This window comes from Strix uralensis, chromosome 3 (genome assembly GCF_047716275.1).
Source record: "Strix uralensis isolate ZFMK-TIS-50842 chromosome 3, bStrUra1, whole genome shotgun sequence".
In the NCBI taxonomy this organism is placed as follows: domain Eukaryota; kingdom Metazoa; phylum Chordata; class Aves; order Strigiformes; family Strigidae; genus Strix; species Strix uralensis.
Window position 1 is genome coordinate 8,309,150 of NC_133974.1, and position 26,395 is coordinate 8,335,544.

A 26,395-nucleotide genomic window follows, 5' to 3' on the forward strand; every position below is an offset into this window, starting at 1 on the left:
CAGCAGCTCTGCAGATACAGACGATAAGACTGAATATAATCAGCTCTTAAAGCTCAGCAGGAACACGTTTTCCCCTGGTAAGAAACGCGGCAGAAGTGGAAGGGCAGAGCGATGCCCTACCCATTGCTTTAGACGCAGCAGAACCTTGCCAACGGCAGGACCGAGAGACGATGGGGAGCACGTGGCCGTCCCAGGTATGCTGAGCCACTCCTTTGCACCACTGTTTGCTTTTGAGGCATTCAAGAAAGGCCCCAAACCAGGTCCTTTATGTTGTTTTTTCTTTTTTTTTTTTAATGAGCAGCTAACTTAAACAGGGCCATTGGCAGGAGCAGCTTTAGACCAATGTGCTGAATCAGCCGGTGTTTGACAGGCGCAATGGGGCTGTTACATTTAGCCAAGTCATCTATAGGAGCTCACACATCTGCCACTGCTGCAACCCAGCCTGCCATCTGTAACCCACTGCTGAAATCAAGACCAGCGGCAGAGGCCGGGGCAGTGCCAAAGGAGACCAAGACCTTTTAAAAGAATTTGGGAGAGCTAGTGGGCACCAAATGGCTAGTGGGCACCCCAGCAGGTCTAATTCCCTATTTATTAACAGGAATTTAGCTTGTCCTAAACCAAAGAACTATTAGGGAAACGTGGATGTGTAACTTTGCTGCTGCAGTGATCCCAGATTTCCACCAAAAAAAGGGTCCTGAAAGGCTTTTCATTTCTTTACAGAGAGGGGAGCAAGAAAAACATTTATTCCACCAACCCTTGGTGAATAACAGTAAGTGATGGGTTTTACGGGCTTATTAATTAACAAACAAAAATTTATTTTCTAGAGAAAGAAGAGCGTGAGCTGTAGTCACTGCCAGATTGCCAGTCTTGCTTTTCTGTGCTCCTTCTCTCTCTCAGCTCCAGGAGTTATCACCTGGAGATACCTGTGTAGCTTTGCGGTCTGTCTGCTCACTCTAGGTGTGTTCTTGCACACATTCACACAAGGAAATAGCTCACCACCTGCCTGGAATCCTTCCATCAAAAAATCCATTAGTTGAAAGCTATGCAAAGAGTTTATAGTCAAGTTAAACAAAAATAACATCCTGACCCAGTGATGCTCTTTTCTAATACAGCAGAGGGGAAAAATCAAGTTTAGGCAAAGCAAAATAACAGCAAAGAAGCAGCTTCGCTGATCAGATCCTGCTCCTAAAACCAGGTGAATGACTCTACACATCCTTCTGTTCCCTGGGGAGGAACCAGCCTTTCGTGAACTCGTATAACCATCAAATGAAATACATCCTGCTCAGTCTCGAGTGCCAGGAGCTCAGCGCACAAAGTTTGCAGGCTGTGTAAACACCATCAAGAGCTGCAGCCTAGAAAACCCCAGTGTTCAGCGGCCACATCATCCCACAGCACAGATTTGGTTTGTAAAGTGGATGCACATAATTCTGCTCTTTTCTAGCCTTTCTCAGCTCCGGTAGAAAATTCTACACTAGTTTTACTGTTGTAAAGGCACAGAATTGGACCAGCACTGCATGTCTTCGAGAAGCATCGCTTTCCACCTCTTCAGCAGCCAAATTTTGGCCAGCTGAGGGGCTGCCAGCAGGGCAGGGGAGCTGGAGAGTCAGGAAACCTCTCTGTCCCTGCAGCCCTTACCTGGTACCTGGTCCCACAGAGATCTCCCACTGTGCCATCTATAACAGAAGCAGTGCACGGAATTATATGTGTTTCATATAAGAAGAGAAATAATTAACAAAAATGAGTTGATGTTTGTTTGAAGAACTTCTTATACACCAAAAAATTCCAGTGGCCAGAGGAGAAAAACAGGAAATTGAAACTGTAAAGTATTGAGATTTTATTGTTTTTTTATATATACTTTTAATTCTTAAATGAGACAGTATTTTTTAAAACAGCAGCAAGCAGAACGTACAAGTTGAGAAAAGTGGCAGCGCAGGTAACTCTGTTTGGCTAATGCCCGTTCATGTACAAGGTGTACATTGGATTTTTTTGAGCACCTTTTGTGTTTTTTTTTTTTCTTGGTTTAAGTGTACAGTAAGGCAGTGGTTTTTCAATAAGGAATATATATATATATTTATATTTTATATATATTTTCAGTCATCACTGTGAATTCTTCTTACATGCAAATTAAATAAAATGTACAACTTGAAAATGTTACAACGGTAGACATTTTTCCCAAAGCAAAGCTTCTAATAAAAGGCAAATACGGACACCACAAAGTTAAAGAGAAGGAAGGCATAAGAAACCGAACGGCAGGCGCTATTGACAGGACAGCTTGAGCAGGGAAGATCGGGATTCCAGTGGAGATTTCTCCTGCTGCTGGCAAGGCGAGAAAGAACGGATGGTTATTAACAGATGTCTGCAGCCAACTCCCTCGAGAAGATTCACTCTAACCTGAGAAGCTCCACATCAAAGAGGAGAGTAGCGTTGGGAGGGATGACCCCAGGGTGGCCTGTGGCTCCATAGGCCATCTCAGGTGTGCAGGTCAACTTTGCTCTTTGTCCTAAGCTCATCTGGGTTTTGGATGTTGGAGAAAGAAAAAGAGAAGACAAGAAACAGTTATTAGGAGGAAAACAAAGAACAAATCACTGCGTGGCAGATTTACAGAACTGAGGAGCGTTGGGACCATCAGACTCATCTTTCAGCTTCAGGCTGAAGCTGCCCCAGACAGCTCAGACATGGGTCTCCTGACTCCTCCGGCTTCTCACAGCAGTTACTGAAGTTGCCAGAGCCAGTCTGGGAGTCACACAAAGGCTTTTTAACATATACTTTGGTCCATCCTGCCTACGCTGGGGCCGCCTGTAGGTGTGAGTTTTCCTTCTGTGGAGCGCAGGGTACAAGTAACACCATCAGTGGGCATTAGGAAAAGACTCTCAGTAAGAGACAGGACCAGAGCTTGTATTTCAGGAGAGATCAGTGCCGAAACGCAGCTGGGTTCAGCTTCTAGAGAGTGTTCAGCAACATTTTTCCTTCTTCAGCCACCACCAGGGACAACTTCAAAACCACTGCTCAAACGCTAATGCTGCAGGCACACAACCTTCTGCTGTTGGGCAGATGCAAAGCAAACAAATCCTACTTAAAAGAGGTACTTATTTCCCTAAACTCAGCCGAAGCCCGAGGACAGGCATCTCACCTCAGGGACTGCTTATTCCGGCAGAGAGCTCTTGCCCCTGGGATGGACAGAAATGCTGATTTCTCTCACTCCAGACTAGCTCTGAAGGTAACAGTGATTTGGGGTATCAAGAACCAAATCCCTGCTCTTCCAACAGAGCATTCTGAGGTGGAACATTCTTAAACTGCTATTCATGCACCATGTACTGGTGATTGAATATTCACTGGCCGGGAAATAATCCCTGATTTGAAGCAGTGATTCAACTCGGGCCTCTCTCCCAAGATCGGGCACATCACTGGACTACAGATTACACGATATCTCCTGCTGAATTTTTTTCAAGTCCTACAAAATACGCCAAAGCTTTGATCACTTTACATAGAAGAAAAATGTGAACGTGAACTTTCCCACATTCAGGGAGTATTCCTACCATGGGGCTGAGGGTGTAGGAGCCAATGACCTCCCCTGGTGCCTGCCGGGGTTTGTGTGGGGCAGGCTGTCTGCTGCTCTGACAGCTGGTAAGTCATGCCCGGGTTATAGGCACAGGGCAACCTTGAACTGTCAGAAGTTGAGCAGAGAAATGCAGACGCTGCTGACGTGTCAGTCATTAAACCAAGGTTTGAAAAATCGACGTGCTAGACACAGTGAACTGCCTTTTTCCAAGTGCCTTATGTCAGTCACGCTCCCCAAACCCCTCAAAAGCCTGGGGTGGAAGGAGACAGCCACAAGCTCGACTTCAAACAGTGTTCCACTAGGAGGAGCAGGAGGGCAGCGTGTTGCCTCACTGATTACTGGAATGGCTTTCAGTCAGGGAGCCAGAACAGTCAAGGAAGGGATAAACTGATTCACCCAACACTTGTTGCCACGGCTTTATCTGCACTGGCTTCTGGTATCTACAGCATACTGGGGTCCTGAGCTCCTCTTAGGCCTTACTGCAAAGCAAATAATAAATGTCCAACTCAAATCCTTGAGAGGAAGGTGGGTATTTTTCAGAAAGTCTAGAATTCCTCAAATGGATTTCTTCTCTGGCTGGAGAGAAGGGAATGCTTGCACTGCTTTCTCCATAGGGCTGGAAACCATTTTCTCTTCCACCCCTCTCTGGAAAAACATGGTTGCAGAAATTCTCAGTGGATTGTTTCTCATTTAGCATGCTTCCCTTCTCTCTATTTAAGCATAAGAAGTTGTTCCTATTAAAGTTGTCCCTATAATAATATTTGAGCAGTTTCCTCCTACACTGAGCTCTAGGACCCCGAAACAGGGAGTTGTGAGGAATTTGCACCATGATCTCCTTCACTCTTGCAGCCTGATCGCACTCCTCCCACAGCGTGCCCTCACAACACTGCAGACAACAAGCAAGAGTTGGCAATGAATTGCATTGTGTGGCGCTTTTAGGGTTCTACTGTGTTGGCACTCAAACTGTAATTAATGGAGGGCAGTTTCCTTTTTTCTCAGCATAGGGCTGGCCAGTGAATGTTAAGTTTTGTAGCTGGGAGCCTGAAGACATAAAAAAATTAACAGTGCAGTTTGGTACCTTATTCAGTAAGGGTCAAAATCTGTAGCTCGGTCATGGATGTCATCAAAAACAGCAGCTTGGACTTTTATGGAGTAACTGGATAGAGGCCACGCTGTAAAACGCTGCTACCAGGAACATTTTAGAGGCCACTGTTGTCTATTAGTGGAGCTGCCTGTGGGAAAGGGATGGGGGCTTATGTGGCACACTGGCACCTCGGGAGGGGACTTCACGTCTCCCCTCCCAAACGCACACCACATGGAAAGCCTCATGAGTAGGGGATGTCCCTGGATGGTCAGAGGAGAACTACAGGAATTACTGTGCTCAAACGGACCATGCGTTCAGAAAACCACTCTATCTTACACTGTGATTTCCACTTGGTCTTGTCACCATTGCACTGGACATTGCTGTGCTCACACACCCTTCAGCTGGCTTGAAGTTCAGCCAGAATAATTCTTTGTACCTGTGTAACACCTTCTTCAAATCCTTTAATGACTTCTTGCCTGCCAATCTTGAACCTGAAAGGCTTGTTTCTGTCTCTGGAGGAATCAAACTTCTTTCCGTTCTGTAGCATTCCTGCCAAAACAAGACACAGAGTTTCAATCTATCTGAGCTACATCTAAATGTAAGTGCTGGCAGGGAGGGAAGGAGTGAAAAATTAATGTCTTGGTCACATCAGCTGCTCATTTCCATTTTCCCTTTGAAGCCTTACCCAAAACAGATAAGGCAGGAGAGTCAAACGCAGTGGTACCATAGTGTTACCTTTGCCTTCTAGTAATTTAGGCTCTAAAATGGAAATATATTCTTCTTATTATTCTTAATGCATTAGGTTATAAATCATATACCAAACATTGTACAGACATACAGAAGAGCTGTTGCTTGCACAGTGGCATTTCCCTGCTAAAGAAGATAAAAGCAGGCAAGGAACAGGTGGGACGCAGTAGAAGAGAGAATCCCAACGCAGATGCCTGATCCAGGCCTGCTCCTAAACACAAAACACCTCCCTAAAACCTACAGATAAAGAAACCAAATTTAATATAAATTCAACTGGGTTTACTTCTCATTAAACACTTGTATTTTAAGACATTGTATTAAATACATGTATTTTCAGACATTCTTTTAACAGCGTAACTAACTAAAGGGAATAGTCCTTCCAGGTACACGTCAGGTAACCAGGGGGCTGTTGCTATGTGTGGTCCAAAGGTCACCCCAGTCAGCAGGACCTTTCCACCTTTGGGTGGGAATGTAGATTAAAGTTTGGGAACTCTTGAGCCAAATTTGCTGCCAGTTAAACATCTGCAAGTACAGAGGAGCTCCTTTGACTTGTTCCTACAAATTTACCCGAGAATACCTAGAAGGAATATTTGATACTTTGGACTGTTTAACCTTCCCTCCTTGATATACTCAGGAGTAGTAGAATAATGTGCATTACACAAACGTGGCCATTCCACAGCATGCATGTGAAACTTCTACACAACATTACAACTTCATGTGCCTCCTCCTCATACACAAAGAACAGGAAAGATTCTGCGTTCAAAACTCTGGAAATAGCAAAGACATTTATATGAATACTCTACTACCCTCATTCTTTACGTTTTCATTCAGCCACAAGAGACAGTCACAGAAACACCCTCCTCATTCCTTTTGATGGGCACAACACTGTTTCAACCTATATGTTATGAACACATGCCCAGATTCTACAGCAGAACTACCTGATTAGGTATTCTCATTCTCTTTTCAAACAGTGGATAATTATGGTTGTTTTCAACTTAAAAGTACTGGGTAATTCCTCTTTCAAAATGCTATACTCTGGATATTGGAAGGTTGGTCTGATATTTATATATTAGAATCCTTTCTTTGTAATGCTGTAGTGCCAGTATTCTGGGCATATACCATGACTGTCCTGTGCAAGGTGCTGCACAAAGAAAAGTTCATGAATAAGCAAGTATCTGAAAAGGTTTCTAGTTGAAAACAGCATTATCAGGCACAGCTTTGACAAAAAATGCTGAGAAATACTGCCTTTATGATCCAATATGAAAAATACAGTCTTACTAGTTTCTTTTCATTAAAGCAGTTTATTAATAGATCAGTTTGATGCACAAGTTTTATTTTTCAGTGAAAACCATCAGTTATTGTCTGGACAACAAAGAAAAAGGCTTATTTTGCTTGATTAAGAAGTCTGTGTTATGAATCAAAGGTAAAATATATGAGATGTGCCAGAATGAAAAAGCAAGCATAAAAGGGTAGGGTTCCTCTTACTAACCTTTATGCTTCTAAGATGTAGCCAGCTACTTCTGAGCTAATTACTCTGCTTCCCTCTATAATCAAGTCAGAGAAAAATGCACTTTTCAGGGGGTAATTCATCTAACGAAATCTAGGGGTCTACATTAGGACATAATGAATTGCATCCTAGCAGTGCCTATTTCTCTGCAATGAATATAAAGAGAGTCCAAACAACTAGTTCAGACATCGATGTCTCCAAATTCATTAGTAGCTAAATCAGTGGTGATGGCATTCTGGACTTGCAGTAATGAGTACACAGTACCTGATCGTTCCAGTGGGGTTCTGTGTCTATAGATATTTTACATCAATATTAAAACCAAACGCCATATTAAGGCAAATCAGCTGTTGACCAAGTCCAACATTTGTCAAAGTTGGTACTTCAGAGAAGTGTGTGTGTGTGTATAAGGCCTCAGGAGGAAAATTATGGAATAACCTGCCAATAAGGTACGTTTCATAACCTTCACCATTAGACTTGTCATATTCCTTAAGTTCTTCACAGTGAAGTGTTTTATGTATGTCCCGATGAAAGTACATACACATACTATGAAATATATCATCTCAGTGATACCCCTAACCACCCCACACACGCTCCCCCCCCGCAGGCTGGGAAGTTGCACCAGCTGCCTGCACAAGGCTTTCCAGTTACAGACAAACATGGGTTCATTTGTAATGTAGAAAACCAGCCTGCGTGTGGAGGAGGGCAGGCAGGGAGAAGCAGCTCAGGGGGGGACTCTCAGGCACATCATATAATCCTTTTTGAAGTATTTGATCTTAAATTTAAATGGCAGTCCTTCCTCACAGCAATTTTATTTTAAAATATATCATAAAACCTTATGATTCTATGAAATGGAAGGAGACTATTACAGAATCCCAATATTTAGTAGTTTTAATATAAAAACTTAGTACTGTCATTACAGTCTGCCTGTTCAAAGCATATGCAAACATTAATTATTCTTCACAGCAGCCCAAGGAGGTAGAAGAAGATATTTATTATAAAATAGCCTCAGTCTGGAACTTCAGATTCAGATGCAAGTTCCACAACACTTTAGTATGCTTTCACTTCATTCTGTAACTAAATCCTATTAAAATACTTAGCTTAAAGGTCTGATGGTTTACTAAATACTACTCATCAAACTGGCGGCGGAACCAGAATTAACTCTTCAGAGGTCCTGACAAGAGCTACTGGACAATGTTTCCCATTTAAAATAATGTTTTCATCAGCCCAGGAGCTCGCTAGTCTAACATACATCGTATAAACACTGACTCTCATTTCACCATCAAAAACCTATAGAAGATGTGTTAGGCCTTATAGAAGAAAACAGGCTGCTTCTGTGTTTACAGCAACATCCTATTTTCAGCAACGGCTGAAAATTCATCAGGTGATGAATTCAGAAATGTAACCTCCTCTGTCATCACCCCACCTTATTGCTTTTGGAGGACAAACTGGGATTCAAAGACTCAGATGTATCCATATGCGCTGAAGCTGTCAGGAGGGTCAATTTTTATACGACTGCCCTTTAAATGCCCATCTAGTTTAGAAATGAGTCAGAGTCCCCATGTGCCCTGGAGAAGTTCCGATCCGGATTTAGATCTGAACTTTAGATCTTTTTTATCTCCCTACTTCTGAAAGTTAGGTGACTATTCAGGCTCCTGGGAGCTAAAGCAGCATAATGTTTTATTTTCTCTTGCTAATGCATCAATTGATTTTCTTTTTGTGAAAAAAATTGATTTGGTTAATATTCTTCAACAAGGATGGATGCCCATCTTCAGCCTGCTAGCACCTGTATTTATCTAGCAAGGAGAAAAAAACCCACAATTTCAAACTGAACAACGACACTGTTTTGCAAAGTCAGAACAATCAATAAGAGTTTTGACTGAGCAAGGGCATCTAGATGCATATATGCTTACTTGTTGTAATAACCTTAAATCTGATTCTGAAAGTTAACAATCGTTGTGTTAAATAATTAATTGTACAAACTCAGTTATCAGAATATCGTGCGAATTTGAAAGCATTCTGATCTACAAGGTGTCCTAATTAATAACTAGGCTTTAAAAATTAGGTGGCTGTAGAAAAGAAGTTTCAGATCATGTGTCCTGCCGAATCACTGCCGTTCAACTCATTGAAGCTGAAGATCAAAGAGTAGGGAAATCATTTTGTTAAGGAACATGACTAGGGACCCATCTAAACTGCCAAAAATACAATGCCATTTGGGCTAAAACAGCATGAAAACAAAACTTCAGTCTAGGTTTAACATAAGCTATTATTTCTTATTAAAACATGGGTGTGTCTGCACTACTCTTTTAACATGAATTCACTAACTGAGGCCAGTCAACCTCAGCTAAGATTGCATCATTTAAGTCTGTTTCCTAAGGGAGAGGGCTAACGACACTGTACTTGCCTAATAACTTTTGACTCTTTTAGCCAATTGCAACCAAGTTTGACAGAGGAGTAGGGTTCATACTGACATAAAGATCCTATGCATGTAATGAAAAGAAATCTGCATAGGAAGAAGATTCTCTAAGTGCTTCTACCAAGAGAAAGGCTCAATCTTTACTTGTTATCAGAGAACCTGTATTATTGAGAAGAGGTCAGGAACAGAAAGACATGAATGATGCCACTGGACCACAGGCCAGGTTTCTTTTTACCAGAGGGCTCCTTCATCTGAGAATTCAACCAACCACATAACACAAATCAACAGAGCCAGCCCAGCTATTTAGACACCTAACTTACACCTATGGACCCAACAAAACCGTGCCCCAAACCACACCCAAACCATTATCTACACAAGAGATGGATGGAGAGAGAGAACACAGCCTGTCAAGCTTACGTGCCTGAAAGGTAGAAACTGAGTCCCAACGTCTCATCTAGGCTATTTCTAGTTAATGGAGAAAGAGGTATCTCCAAGAATGATTCATCCCACCTAGATTTAGGACTGCAATAACCTCCTATAATTGCTTACCAGTCTCAGTCAACTAACTCAAAAAAGATAAAAAAGTTAACAACATTAATTTTAAATGCTAGACTGCCAGCTTTTTATAGGGCCCTAGTGAGGAGGTATTAACTCATCCATCCATACCTAAATGAAGTAGACCAAATTGCATCCCAGGCTTCACCAGCTCCAGTGTTTACTGATTTGTCTTTGCAGTGTTGACACATTCTGGGAATCAGAAGATGGAGATTCTAATCCAGGACAAATCGTTTGATTTCACTAGTTGCTCTCCTTTTATCCTGTACAATGGGATTCACCTACCTCACAAGTATTAAGGGGACAAATTGAATTGGTGACTTTCAAAAAACAGCAACATTCATCTGCGAAGTATTCCATTACCTTATTTTTTCAAACTGTAGTTACCTACAGAATATAAAGGCAACACACACGCTTGAAGACAGCTACTTTCTGAACATATGTTGGCAGCAGAAAGAGGCGCAGATATTCAGAAGGTGTTTCTAGGACACTATCCTGTTTTGTTTTATGTAGACTGGAGGTTCTTCAGGACAGGGACTGTATTTTGATGCCCTTTAATGCAATCACCTTTCCAATTATGCCTTGTAATAAATCTGTGCTGTTATAAACTTGCCATTCGGTTTGGTTCCTAGGACTCCTGGAGGTAGCATTTGCTGCAGTTAGTGTTGCTGTGGGTTAAGAATTTTTGATCTCAAGTGTTTCTTTTCTTTCTTAAAATATATTGTTTCTGTGTCAAAGTATGTCAATATTCTGTCAGGAGAATATCACAAAGGCTGGAAATTCTTATTTTCCCCCCATTTACAATCTGTAACTATTACTAATATACACTTTCAGTCTGGAAAATATATTATTGGGAAGTTTCTACACTGACACCTTCAGAGTGTATAGAGGAAGACAGTTCAGCAAAGCGGAGTTCAGCATAATTGCATGGGAGTGGTGGGAGAACCACAGCTATAAAGTCACAAATCACATCCCAGGTTGCTTTACATCAACAGAACTCCACTGATTTCAGTGGTGTTATTCACATTTTACATTAAAATAGATCAGTTCTCTTCAGGACTCAGTTCCGACATACTGTGGTAAAGCAGGACACTCCTCTGTGCTTAGCAGCATTCCCTCCTAGCTCGTGGCTGAGTCTCATTCTAACACACCTGAAAAACTTGTGGTTTCCCATCAGGAACGAGAACGGTTCCCCTATGTCTTGGTGTTAAATGGAGAGATCTGGGCAACGCTTTTCTAGGCAAATACAGTTGGTGCCTTGTGTTTCTGCTTCCCAGGGTAATGCCTAGAGGACCTAATGTGCCTCAGCTCTCCAGTTCATTCCATCAGAATCCAGATCTGTGTAAGCCAGGTATCTCACACCTCTTACATCTTCATGTGCCATTTCAGTAGTACCTCAAAACACAGTTCACTGTTTTACACCTTTTCATCACAGCAACAGCTCCCAGTAATCTCTAGTTATACTTGGCCATGAGCCTCCTTCCAGACAACCACGCAGTAAGTAGCCTATACCTCTGATCTCATTGATTTGATTGTCAAAGCAAACTATTTTCTGGACAAATTTGGCATCTCAGCAATTTTACTGATGAAAATTGTTTCCATCAGAAATAATGATTGTTGTAATGGAAATAAAGAGTGTTGAATGTGACCCGCAGGATGCTTTCATTGCCTACGCTAGGTTTGAACAGTGGGCCATCTTACTGTGTCCTGCATGGGGACTTGGGCAACTGAACTGAGAAGGGAAGCATGGCTTTTCAAGGGAAAGGTTCAGCAACAGAGGTTTAGTACCACTGTAAACACAAACTCAGTTTTTCCCTGCTAATGTTTCCTCTGCTTAACATAAACAAAGCCTTATGAGGAAAAAAGGATTTGCTGGCTTAGACTGTATTTTTCTGACAGTTTACAGACACTTAAGAAAAAATGATTAATCTTATTAGGGGAATTTTCAGTCTAGAGGGCTAATAGTTGAAGAGGCTGGGGGGTGCATTTCTGCAGCATATCAGCTCTTTACCACAATTTTGTTGTTGTTATTTAAAAAGGCAAGAGATGATTTGAAAGTGCCATTTGTTGCCATGACAAACAATCACTGACCCGAAGTATAGAAATGGGAAATGGATAGTGGTGGTGGTCACTTCTTAGTTCCTGTTACCGCAGTCCACTTCAGTAATGGTTGATCTTCTCAACACAGGCAGCCTTGCTGCTTCATTTTCTTCATGTATTATATACTCATATATCTTTAATGTGGAGTAAGAGCAACACAATCAATTATTTATTATGCAGCTGACAGCATGCAATGAAGACACAACAGACAACTATTCAATAATGCATTACCATGCACTATATATCAGTGTTGCGTACAACTACAAGACAGTATGAAAGAGCCTTGCACTTAGCTTGACTTCACAGCCAAGAAAATTACATGCAATTGTCTAGTTCACTCTACTGAAAGGCATTATTCTGTCCTAACGGCTTTATAGATTTGCATATTTTTAAAAGAGAAGAAAAAGTAGATTTACCCTCAAGGCAGATATGAGGCTCAATAAGCATATTCTGCATGAATTGTAAGGAGACCAAAACAATTCCTCTGGTATCCCATTGCCTTAAAACAGTAATTTTATTTTAGGGCTTGATTCTGTTACCATTACAAAGTTCAGCTGTAAAAAATACATGCTCTGCAGCATAAGGCAAATTTCATTTGAATAAGCATGGCAGAATCAGGTCAATCTGGGTATGCTAATGAGTAGGACAATAGATGTCTAAAGCAACATTTTAGAGACGATATATTACTACAGAAATACTTTGCATCTCTACCCCTAAATACCATGTCCTGTAACACAGGTTCTGGAGGGAGAGGGAACGTTCCTGATCGGGCTGGGTCTTTCTGTCCCTGCCCTCTGGTACCAGCCAAGAAGCACAAAGAGCAGTTCAAGAGCATAGCTGTAACACAAAGAAGACATTTTGCAAGATTTCCCACCCAAACACATGCAGCAGAGCTTGGCCGAAGAATCCTGGCCATCTAGTGCACAAAGATAATAGAACAATACAATTGATCTTTTTTCTTTTTTTTTCTCGGTTTCATTCTCAGTCTCATCCTATGCCACAATACACACGTGTATTTCTTTCCCCCCCACCCCTTTTGTTTTATGATTGCCTATGCAATGGTGGTATGGATTTGATATTTTAGCCTGTAGCACATACATGAATGTGCAGATGACCTTCCACTGGGGAGTTATGCACTCAGTAGGGGGTTAAACCTCACTTGAAATAGGTGAACATGATCACCACCTGTGCTTCAGTGTAGAGAAGGTCCCCAGCAAGCAGAAAAAGATCTTCAGACATTTAGAACTGTAGAATGGTTTAGGTTGGAAGGGACCTTAAAGATCATCTAGTTCCAACCGCCCTGCTACGGGCAGCGACACCTTCCACTAGCCCAGGTTGCCCAAAGCCCCGTCCAACTTGGCCTTGAACACTTCCAGGGAGGGGGCAGCCACAGCTTCTCTGGGCAACCTGTGCCAGTGCCTCAACCACCCTCACAGTGAAGAATTTCTTCCTTATATCTAACCTAAATCTACGCTCCTTCAGTTTAAAGCCGTTACCCCTTGTCCTATCACTACATGCCCTTGTAAAATGTCCCTCTCCAGCTTTCCTGTAGGCCCCTTTCAGGCGCTAGAAGGCTGCTATAAGATGTCCGTGGAGCCTTCTCTTCTCCAGGCTGAATAACCCCAACTCTCTCAGTTTGTTATCATAAGGGAGGTGCTCCAGCCCCCTGATCATTTCTTGGGGAAGTTTTGAGCATGACTCTGAGATCACATGAGAGAGGAGCTCTAGGAGAAAAGAACCAGCTTCCCTACTAGTTAATTCCTCCTCTGCTCAGGGAAAGGGGATATTAAAGGATCCGCCAGAAGAAACACCTTCCCAACCCAGTATAACAATACTGCATCAGCAGGTAGGTGTGCTTTAACGACGAGCTGTTCCCAGATTGGACATCCTTTGATTTTTAACTGTCTAGACTTCCAGTATGTGTGTCCATTTCTTTCTGAATAAAATATGTGCTGAAATCTTAATTTATCAGTGCAACACTTCATATTCCCTTGGATAGAGCTAGTAACAGCCTAGTGAAAAATCTACCCATCTCTAGTAGGGCACTGGATTAAGAGGCTGTGCATAGCCAAAGACAGTAAATTTGACCATGGAAAAAGTATATTCATAATGTGTTACCACCTAACACCAAGATGTTAAATGGCACGTTGGCTTTTGGGGCATTCGGAACTGAAAAATAACATTTCTCCCCACATCCCTTGTGAATGAATGCTTTTTCTCTCCTGCAGAGAGAAATGCTTTTTTTCTCTCCTCCCCTGTTTACCCAGTTCTTTGTCACATCCAACCTTCTTAACGCATAGCATGGCCATACCTCATTCACAGAGGAGTGTTTTACTGAAACTCATCTTGACAAACACTGCAATCATATAATGTCGTGCAAAGGATTTAGCTACTGCTCTGTTCTCAAGTAAGAAGGAGAAAAACATTACTGGAAGAAGACATGCACAGAAGAAAACCAGAGAAGAAAACACAGTTTATAAAAAATGGGTGTTGTCTGAACCATGGACGAAGGCACAGTCAATATGCCAAGATTACATAGACTGTAAGTAAGTCAGAAGCAGACACTACCTTTCCGTCATGATCTCATATGTACATAAAACATACATAATGCAGAATTCAAATGCTTTTTATCCAGGGTATCCAACTTTCTGATCCAGACTGGTCAGATATTCCTGTAATGTGTCTTATTTTAGAGATGTGGTATAACTTTCCTGGCTGGCATTATGCAATACCCCCTCCCTTCACAAGCGTTCAGAGAATTCCTGGGGAATCGTCTCCTGCCTGCAATTCCACGTGGGAAAATGAGACATGACTTCACTGGCACCAATTTGGGGCCGCCATATAGGGCCTCACTTCAACATAATACACACAGTTTCCAGGGTAATCAGGTAAAACACACTGCTGTTTCACTCAAGGAACGAGTCCCTTGCTCAAGAGTGGAGAAGAAGAGGTATCTAGATGCTGCGCTCTCTCCATTGATATGGACAGACCATAGACTTCTAGGTAGCTAAAGACAGTTGAGATTAATTCCACCTAAAACGACTTGATCACAGTCAAGATTAGTGGAAAAAAGCAGTTTAAACCCAAGTTGGTTTTGGTTTGCATACCAAATGCCTTCCTGTGGATTATTTTGCCTAAGGTCCTTTAGTCGTGGTGACCACAGATATACCTAGATCTACCCAGTCACTTACTGTACAGTAATGCATACAGTAAACATTAGAAATAACAGAAGATAAAAGCCACTTTCAGTCTTTGAATGAACTCTGAGAAAGTTTTATTAACAAGTTATGTATTGGGTAACCCTCATTATGTTGTCAGAATTTCAGACTACCATTAAGATCAGATAAAAACCCAGCATTTTGCTAAGCAGTCTTTATCATCTGCTGCAACTCTCCAGTGGAAGTACGTCTTATTTGGATACCATTATTTTTCTAGGCTGTCTTTAAGATATATGAGATACACTCATCAAAGGAACAAATCTTTCTATAGATGTATAGTTTGTTCTTCCCACCTACTAGGAACACATCTACTTTCACAAAAAAGAGTATTTCTGCAGTATTGTTTTCAATGTAAACAGTGTTTTACATGCTCCAAGGCAGACCCGAGCAGTGTCATAAATACCACTCTGCCTGTAAATGCTGAGAGTATTTTCTGAAATAGTATTAGCTACAAAACTCTTCTTTTGCCACATTCATTTCCTATTTTTGTTCATTGTTTCTGGTGTTGCATATTCTCATTGGTGTAAACTGGCACAGTTCCCCTGATATTAAAGTACAAAAATATATGTAGCAGTTTAAGACCTGGATGGTGGTAATTTAAAGCTAAGTTGAATGATGCACTTGGGACTGTTCTCCAGAGCAGACTCCTGCAAGAATATGGAATAGTGTAGATTTGTGATCAGAGCAAAAAGCTGGATGTCAAAAAGAATAGGTTCTGTCACCAGACAGCTGTGTAAGTATAACTCACCTTCATTTTATTCCCTGTGAAACAACAACTGTAGTTTCACCAAGGTCAGAAAGAGAGTCACTAGCATATCCAGCAATAATATTATTAATTAATATACTTTGCCTTAGGTATCTTGAAAGGCTTCATTCAGTAATCCTGTAAAGTATCTTCAGAGCCACAGTGGAAAGGAGCTATTAACAGCACAGTTTGTTATTATAAATAGGTCTTTTCCATCTCTAAGTTTTGATCTCGGTGATCTTATAAACGAACTATGGAAAAAGTGGCAGCTGTTATCTTGACAGATGGGTCTCAGCCATTGCTCTGCTGGACATTAGACAGTCGTCTCTCTGGAGAACAATAGGAATTTCCAAGTGCCTGTATCTATTTTCATCTACTTAACAAGCCACTCATGTCTTGGACTAGTGAAGGGAAGAAGCAAGGAGAATGCAAAATAAATGTTTTAGGGGAAACATCTCTGAGAAATGGGTGAAAGACAGATGAGTATCACCTATTAGTGACTTCCCCCTTGAGTTTTACTGAAGCGACAGACAGAAAAAGAATCAGACGTTTCTTATAGACACAGTGGAGACAGGCACTTCCAGAAGGTGGGATACAGAAAGCCTTGTTCTGAGTGAAGTGCAGCCTATAGACAGCTAGCAGGACATGGTAAGTACAAGGATGCACCCACATTTTCAGCTCTTCCTAGAATTTAGCATCATCATCCATTCTGGACGTAGAGCTTTCAATCCAATCTTAAGGACAGACACAAGCCTGAGGAAGGTTCATCTTTTTTTTAAAGGGTGGTGGGTGGAGAGGGTGGTGCTGCCCACCTTTTCAAGCATAAAGACTTGCCAAGAGCACCACGAGTTCAACCCTACCTCAAGCCTGAATTTAAACCCATGTCCTTCACCTTTTCCGATGGTATTCTTGCCATCGGACAAACAAACACTCAATGGGATCACCCTCTATGCTCCCCCCTTGAATCTGTGTGGTAGCTGGAAATGGAAAATGATGGAAGTTGGGCAAAAACTAAGAAAGTAGTAATTAGAAAGGTCAGTGGGATGGGCATAGACCTGGATCCCAATCCTTGCTCCCAGGACTCGTTAGATCAGCTGTGCCTGATGTTGTGTAGGGTTTGTCCCTGCATTGTTTTCATTGACTTTAGTAAGAGTTTGAGCATGGAATGCACAGACCATAATGTTTTTCCAAAAGCAAAACTATTTTCACACTCAGGACTGCTGCAAACAAAACACACCGTAAATTAAGCCAGTTTAGATACTACAAATAGAAATAGTAGTCCATAGACGCAAACAACAAAGATAAACATTGCCCAAAATACCTCAATAGCACAACAGAGTGGAAAACAACACAAGTTAAAAGTGGACCAAGCAGTGAAACATTACATAAACAAATGTATTATTACACCAGCAATGAAAAGCAGAAGATTTCAGACTCTGAAGCGAAATGTGCATTATCATCTGTAAAAGCAAAGACAGAGATGGTGAATGCATTGCATAACTCACAGGAATTGCTGTAGACCAGACAGCTCTCTATCACGGGTCACACTATCTTTTATCATCCCAGTAAGTGTAACTGCAAAAGTAGCATCCTGTATGAGTAACTTACTATATGAAGTCTGTAAAAATCTGTTCCTAACAAATGGCAAAAACATACAAATCACAGTAACAAAGGATGTTTTTCTGCAGAAAAATAATGGATGTCCTGTTCAATTTTATCCAAAACTCCAAAGAAAATACAATTCAGGGTTGAATGGAATGAAACATTTTGCTTTAGGGAAAAAAAAAAAAAAAAGCCTTCTGTTCATCTGAAATGTTTCATTCTAGTGAGAATACATTGCTTTGTTTTCAGATTACTAATATGAACTATTTACATTCAGCTTTGTTGGGGTCTAGGGAGTTCTTGAACACCACCACCTTTCCAGTTATTTAACACCAAGTATTGTTTACCTACATCCAAGCTAAAAGACACCAGAGCTATTGAGGAGAAAACATAAAAGGAAAAGAGAAAAGCTAAAAATCATAATGACCATGCTGAAGGGGAGGCATATCAGATAAAATTCAAGTATCCAGACAGCCAAACCAGAGAAAAGAAAGGCAGAATTGACCTAAAATTTTGACCAAAGAAACTGAGATTTATGTGAGAGGGACACAGTTATCTTTTCTAAAATAATAGTTCACCCAGACACTCAGACGTATTCTACAACACTTTTAAAAATAATTGAACAGATCTTCCCTGATCAGGTAACATGGTTTTACTCTGTAATCCATAACATGCAGTGTTATGGAACATGTAAAAGCTCAGTTCATTTAGGCTGCTGCTTCCATTTTCTCATTTTGCACACCAAAGAAAAAGGTTTGTGGGAGTTAATTTATCTCAGTTTTGCGTACCAATTTAATGCTTAAACACGTATCTGCAGATTTACTGGCTGCCTGCATAGGGAGTTTCAGTGATCCTGCTCACAAGGGCAGCAATCACCCAGGCTACTGAGTCTTTGGAAATCATTCATCAGAATTTTAAGTATTCTGGCTGTTCATGTTATCAAACAGTTGCCAGGAGAAAAAGGAAGTAAAATGGAAAATTACATAAAACCAATGAACTTAAGTAATCTAAGTTTCAAATAAATTAAAAAACCCCTACTGATTCAACTCAAAATTGACATGGTTACAAATCCCTCTCCTGGGAAAACAATTTTATTTGTGGCTTTTTCAAGAAAAAGGATGCAGACAATTTAAATTTCTTGGTATATCTAATCTATGTTCCCTAACACAACTGAATACCTGCGAGCTTCTGCCTGCTCACGTGACCAAAGATCGCTAAGGACACAGCCAGGCACGCTTAAGCCATAACTCTATTTTAACAGGAACAAACCACATGAAAGCATGTTCTGCATCTCATTTTGCATCTCACGTGTTCTGCACAGTCTGTGGGCTCAGGCAGTATCCTAGAGACACAGAGCACCATATATTACATTCCTATTTTGTCTATTATAAGCATCCTCCTAGCACAATAAGTATCACTGTGTAGTAAAAACACTATTTTCACCAAATCCACCTACCATTTTTGGCACCATTTTATGGCTTTCAACTTAGTAATCTGCCCTGAAGACAGGACATTTGATTTATGAGAGACCCCTCGTCATCAGTACTTGGTCTTTACCCACATGTAATTTGGATGAAGACTTCTCCTGTATGTCCATGACCTTGGCTAATGCTCCAAATAAACCTGTGTTTTATAGCTTATGATGTGCTCCCAAATGATGGCTTTCAAATTTTTTGAGTCTTTCTTTGATACCGGAGTCTCTGCTGAGATCCTTCACTGGCTCTATTTTCTTGTTGATAAGCTGAAAGGCTTAGCTGAGTTTTGGTCTTGTCTTGTTTCACATCAGTGGTTCCTGTCTCTTGCAGACATCATGGCACGATGAGGGTGCTCAGGTAGTCCTGTGGCTTTTCCTGACCACCAGCTTTGCGATGGTACCATGCAAGCTGTCTCTGCTGCCTTGTGCAGCTACTTCACTCTTCCATCACAACTCATATGTAGGGGAAAGCTCCATTTCTGTTACGAGCAAGGTTTTCAGTTCTGATGCTCAGTGGAGAACTTCATGTCAGGCAGGTTGTGGCAGGCAATCATAACTTCTGTTTCTGAGCTCGTTCTGCCCTACCGCACAGGTTTCACGGGATGGAGCTCAGGACCACCAGTCCCTGCAGGCTTGCAATATTAGCCTCTTCTCTGCCTTCCATAAAGTGTGGTAAGTCACTGATGGACGGACACCTGATCTTACATATACAGGGCCCTGCTGCTTGCACCACATCCTGCATGTCAGCCTCAACACTTGGTGAAGGAGAGATATCTAAAGCTATCATATTATTTGCTGGATCAAAAGCCTAAGCTAGCCATAACAATTCTGGTAATTCAATTCTTGATCTATGCATATTTCTGTAATTTTTGTCTGCTTTGCCTTTTCAAGTCAAAACATCATCTGCCTTGCTTGTGCACTGTGTGCCCTAGTGTGTACCTTCTAGCAAGAGGATTATATACTGCTTGCTGTTCACGGGCTTCTTAGAGAGGCGGTCACATGTTTCAAAACCCAGTATGGTTGGTATTTAGCAGGCAATTGTCCAGGCAAAAAAACTGCATATAAGTTTTTGCACAGCTTGTGAATGAACCAGCGACCCTTTCTGTGATCTGCCCTTGTACTAAGGTGGCTTCCATCACATAAACAGCCTTTTCTGCAAAGATCTAAACACCTGACTCTGGAGATTATGACACTGGACTCCTAGACAGCAAATCTCAAATTAACATTTTGCTAAACAGTTTCAGAAATACATCTTTCATCGGTGCTTTCCCAAGGTTTAAAAGAAAGTAGTGTGATTTTTTAAAAAAAAAAAAAAAATCTATAAACCAGCTGCATTTGAACTGCAACATTGCATTAAGCAGAGAAGTCATTTTTGGAACAAATGTAACAGCCTGCTTCTGTTTAGGTGTAATATTTTTCCTACTTCTGTTACACCAAATTATGTTGATAACACAGGCGCAGTGCACCTTGCAAGGAGCCAGAACTCAAACAGTGTTCAGTTGCATCTCTTTGAATGGACCTGCTTTATAACACCGTGAAACCTAAATATTGGTGCATTGCAGATTGTCATTTTTAGCTGCTGCAATACCACGTCTTGTTTTGGTGCCTACTGCCAGATGACATCATCTTGTAGCACCTTTTTTGGTGGAGCAGCCAAAGCTGCTTCTCCCAGGGTATTGTTGACTAGAAATCCAACAATACCATATTTTCTTTTTTTTCTGTCTTCCTGCTGCAAGTAAGACTGGAAGGATGGGAAGAAAGAGAAAAATCATACAATCATATCAGCAAAGAAGATCACAGATGGCCCTGGGAAAGGCAGTGATGCAGATACTGTTGTAGTACAGCCTAAAGGTGGATCATATCTACACCCAATAAACACATAAGCAATATCAATTCTTCAGAACCAGTGCATGCATGGATACATAAAATTCTATTTTCTCACATTAGCTTGAGCTCTGCGTCAGGTTCTCTATCTAGTAATCTAATAATGGCCAGAGGTAAAGCCCTAGCAGCAAAAAAACCACCCAACATAAAGGCCTTGTTTGCCATGCTACAAGGATGATTTCTGCTACAAATGCTTCACAGGCTGAGAGCATGACACCAGACTGTCATGTAACACGGGCTGCAGGTCCCGGCTGCATGTCTGAATATATTTGTCTTGGCCTCCATGTCAAGTTTGAATTTTAGAGATGTACTGTGCATGTTCAAATCAAATACCAAACTTCCTCTGGGTGAGCTCCACGACCTATGTTGACTCTTGGTATTGCTTAATAAAGAGGGGAGGCCAATTTAAACTACAGATTGTTGTCATTTTTTTCAGATGATCTAATGCTTTCCACAGCCAGAAAAATGATACGGATTTTCACACATGACATGAAGTTGACAGTGAGCATGTCTAGCTATGGCACTACATATGTTTTTACTCTAAGGCAGACAGATTTTGTCCCAGTGACTGGGAGAACACGTTATCTGATCCCTGATTTGTTTAACAGTCCATAGAACCTTTTTAGGTGGTGCCCAGATAGGATCTTTATTTCTGTCTTTGTGGTGACAGTGCTACCAGACTAAGTGCATTGGGCCACGTCTCAGTTTGGTTGCTTACATCTCAATCATTTAAGGTCTCAGAAGAGAACACAAATCAGCATCACCTGTATTTTTAAGATTACAAGAACTTCTAAACCTTGTTTTGATCTCATTCAGCACAACTTCAACATCCTGCTTGCTCTGCTGAAGTGTTAAAGAATGCAGTGCAGAAGCACTACCCTTTTATCTGCTTCAGAAGCCTTCATGGAGATTAGGAAGTGTTGCTCCAGTCTCTCCCAGTTCTATGCCACCTTGCTATCTGGACAGAAAAGGTCAGATTTTAAGCTGGGGTAAATCAGTTGAACCTCAAAAAGGTCAACAGAGCAATGCTAGCTTTCCCAGCTGAGGAGAAATTCTCACTGAGCCATTCCAGAGATACAAGACTTGGGATACATGTTTTTTTCCACCACACACTTTCCTATAACCATTTTCTACTCTCCTAGGCACAGTTTCCCTAGCTCCATAGATACTCTGCTCAACTTCTTGCTATATTTTTTTTTCTCATTCACTGTGTTTAAAGATAATTTGCCTTCCTGGAAGCCAGAAAATTAGTATGTTTTAATCCTTGCACCAGTCACTTTTTCTAACATGGATTTATTCTGTTGGACCCAGGACTAATAAACCTTGGTGGGATCACAAAGATACAGTGAGAATTTTTACTCACAACTTCTTCTTTTTAACAGTAATGAACAGCACACCTGGATCCAAACTCCTTCTTCATTTGTCCTTGCATCAAGAGCCTTCTGAGAGGGTAGGAAGGAGAAATGATATAGCCTCTCTCAGTGTCCTTGCATACAGACTTTGAAAAGACCTGAATTCAAGAGGTTTTTGTGGTTTAATTTGTGTGAAGAAAAAAAAACCACCTGTGTACGAGACATGAAAATAGTTACATCTCAACACTTTTCACTGCAAAAGCAGAACATCTGATGCTAGATGGTCATATCAGTTGGGGACTGCGAGAATAAAGGACCTTGTACAAAACTTCCCACTGCAGACATACAGACTAGTGTGTTAGCTGAGCACAGAATTAGATGAGTAAGTTTCACTACCTTAAGATAATGATTGTTTTGGGCTTTGTTTTTCCACACAAATTCAAAGCAAACTGAGCCATGTTTAGTTTGGCTGGTTTTGCTGCATTGGTGTGACTTTGCTAAAAATAGGTAAATCAAACCAGAGCTCCCTGCTCAAGTTTGACCCTATATTAATAGAAAAATGCATGACCCTGAGACACTCCTACGTTAAACAGTCTGACTCAGGGCAGACTCCCTGACTCATCCAAATTGCTTTTCTCATTTTGGGTAACTTGGAAATAACAGTGGCATACATGTTGCAGGAGGGGCAGTAAGCGATACTTGTATTAACACCTTCATTTTTGGAAATTTGGTGTGCCTGCTACAGACAGCTAGAGGAAGGAAGGCAAAAAATAAATGAATCAAACTCTGGCTTGTATACAGAGACAGCCATCCTTCCCTATGAGTGGGGAAAGTGCCAAGGAACAAATTGGATAGTGTGTACAAAAGGAAGAAAAAACCCTCTATCCTGCTGTTTACTTGCACCAGCACATGCTATTAAATGCGTATGCCTTGGGGGAGTGCCAACCTACCCCTAGGAAATTCCGGCTCATCTTGAAGAGAGTCACCATTTACTACAGGGAAAAAAAAAAGAATTAACAGGGGCAGTAAGAGGCTAAGATGATCGGGTTTAACTTTTGCTGGCCCAAAGCCAAATATGCAAGCAAAGGCTTAAGAGAACTTTCTTCTGATGCCTCTGTGCCAACAATAGATGTGGACAGGACAAATATTTACAGACCTAAAGTGGAGGGAGACTAAATGGGGGGAGCCAGACTCTGCCCGAGGTGCTTATTATAACGATTAGCCCATGGTGGCTCTATGGCCCTGGAGTGACTGCTCCCCACAGCCGCAGACGGGATGGAATGACTCAGTGACGATGCCGCCAGCACAAGATGTCTTTTCACATGTACTGTACCATGCACATCCTCCCTTTCCCTGGGGGTGTATTAATAGCAGTGTAGTCATACTGTACATACTACAGTATAACCACCTCTCTCTGAAGTGAGCACCGGCAAGGCTGCCAGAGGGCTAAACCACGTTCAAAACAAACAAAATGATTTGGAGACCTAGAGGAGGTGTTGACTCTTGTGCTCCATGCCCTGACTGTTCTCTTTGTCTCTGAGCATCTCTCCGAGACCACCTCCCTCTATAAGCATCTCTCCTCAACACCCAAAAACGTGTCCTAACATTACAGAAAAACGAGTTATTAAATGGATGATTTGGCTGAGAGATGTCTCTTACTTTATTTACCTTTGAAAATAGAAAGTCAATATAATAGTAACGTATATGTGCATATCTGACTGGGTCCTGTCCTCCTGTGTTCTTTGTTGTTCACCTTCCTTAGCTGTCTGGGCATGAGAGTTTCTCTTAATCTGCTTTTTGCACAGTTAAGCACAACAGAGCTCTTGAATGATGCTATGATACAAACATAATCAAATTATCTTTTCTCTGTTCCCAGAAACAATGATGATGCTATAAAAAAAATAAATGGTGGGAACATGTATAGTAGGGGGGGAATGGTTGAGAGCAGAACTTTGTCTAAAAGCACCTGCATTGAAAGCAACCAAAGGATCATGAAAATGGTTGTTTAGTTGTGATAACTAGATAGCTCATTCCTTACTTTTCCAGAGCTGAACTTGTCGCTCCACCCTTAAAATTGCCGTGGATAAATTTGATCTGAAGATCTCCACAGCTTTGCCTTCCTGAATATTTATGTCTGAGGCCCAAGAACTGTCACTGGTTGATCACTGCAGGATAGATCTTTAGCAAAAAGGACCTTGAAATGAATAGCTACATCCTGTAGCATCTGATTACAGGGGTTTAATTGCATTATTTTCAACCATTTAAAAAGCAATTATTCCCCTTCTTTCTACACACCCATGTTTACTAGAATAACTGGAAACAGTCAGAGATGCGTGGAAAAATACAGAAATTTTCTGAAAAAGCAGTTATGTAATAAAGAATTAAACACATCTCTTCAGTGGGAAGTTAAATAACGAAATATCTTCTGTTTCTCAGTAACCTTGAGCTTTCATACAGGAGTCCTGATGTCCAATGCATGCCAGGGTGCGCAAGTGAATAATTTTCTATTTACCTTTTCTCCTAAGAAAATAAAATCAATAATGTAACCCCACAAACCTCACAAACTGCAGCAACATGCAGTCTTCAAGAGGTAGAGAAATATTCTTCCTACGTAGCCCTAAGGAGACCCATGTGTCCTGATAGATAAAACACTGTTTACCTTGTGTGACTCTCACATTACATTGCAGAGTACCGGGAGGGTGTTCCTTGTGACTACTCTGAATACCTTGCTTTCTCTCCCTCTGGCCCCTACATGCAAGAAATTAGATGGGCATGTCCTGACCATCTGCAGCAGCAAAATCATTCATTCTTGTCATACATTCTTGTCATCAGGCTCTTGGTCTGCCTGAAGTAAGAGTAAATAAAAGAAGCAATAAGCTGCCCAGTGAGGCCAGTAGCCAGCCCTGTGGTTGTCTCCAGAGCCACGCTTAGATTTGCAAGTCAAGTGAATGCTCTGATATGCAGCCTGGATGCTGCTCTGTGAGCATCTTACATGGTGCCGTGAGGAAGCAGCTCCCAAATGCTGCATGCATGTGTGGCTTTGCTACCACCAAGACAAATGTAATTGTTCTCAGACTAATCCTAAAACTTTTCATTATTCTTCCGTTTTGAGCTCTGTTTCTGTTCCCCAGTCAGAAATGTCTAAGCAGGAGCTGACCTGTCTGATCCCAGCTGGGGTCTGAGCCAACATGGATTATCACCGGTGGAGAGCTACAAAATCATGGCTGGGGCATGTCGAGGTCATGGATGTTTCCTCAGCTGAAATTGCTCTCTCTTGCTCTCTCTCTCTCTCTCTCCTTCGTAGCCATGTATCTTCGACCTAACTTTCCAGCTTAGAGAGCTGGCTATGCTCTGAGACTATGGGTATTTCCACATTGCATGCTGGGGTCATCCAAAGGCTGCCCTCTGGATCAGACTTACTCTATATTCAGACAGCGAAACTACAAGTGCAACCCCAGGCACAGCCCAAGGGACTCTATGTCTAAGCCTGTCTGGCAGTTTAATATTCTGCCAGGCACCTTAGCACACCCGACCGGGCAGTCTGTAGAGTGCCTGCAGGGCAAGCCTGTGATCAGAAGTGGTGGCTCACACAACCATCCTGCTCCCAGCCCTTGTCAGCTGTAATGTAGACACGGCCTGGGGTGGTGTTCAAGAACCAGAACGTGCTTGTCTCCAACACAGCAGATCCTCTCAAAGTAGGGGCTGAATGCGCCGTGTCTCCTAAGCCTGTGAATCACATATATATACATAATAAAAGGCAGACAAAATCTTTATTAAATAAACTAATAAGTACTTAAAATTGCAAGCCAAATGGGACCAATCTTCATTTAATGTGGCCAGAAATGTTTTATACTCCCCTGTCTCTATGACTCATAACATCAAAAGCCCAGTAAAAGCTGAGAAACACTCAGTGCCTGTTATAGAGCAGCAGACAATCTTCTTTTAACTGCAAATGTATACAAAATGCAGTATAAATTAATCAGATTAAAAATGTCATGCCTACCAGGATAGAGGAATGTTGGTTGAAGATACAACTTTCTCTCAATACCTCTGCAATGCTCACATCAAATATATCTACATATTCATACCAGAAAACACACTAGCTACAAATGGCACAGGTTTTGCACATAAACACAGCATAAAGGGCAGATAGTT

At 41.5% G+C, this 26,395-nt stretch overlaps 1 protein-coding gene across 1 annotated transcript in view; it reads right to left on the reverse strand.

The window, feature by feature from the left end:
* Window positions 1–1,810: 1,810 nt before the first annotated feature.
* Window positions 1,811–26,395, reverse strand: part of FKBP1B (FKBP prolyl isomerase 1B) — a 46,998-nt gene continuing 22,413 nt past the window's right edge. Inside the window, exons 3-4 of the mRNA XM_074861463.1 lie at window positions 5,080–5,192; window positions 1,811–2,510 (exon numbers count right to left, since the gene is read on the reverse strand). Of these exons, the coding sequence (XP_074717564.1) occupies window positions 2,382–2,510; window positions 5,080–5,192 (242 nt within the window). The 3' untranslated portion in view covers window positions 1,811–2,381. The remainder of the gene's footprint in view (window positions 2,511–5,079; window positions 5,193–26,395) is intronic.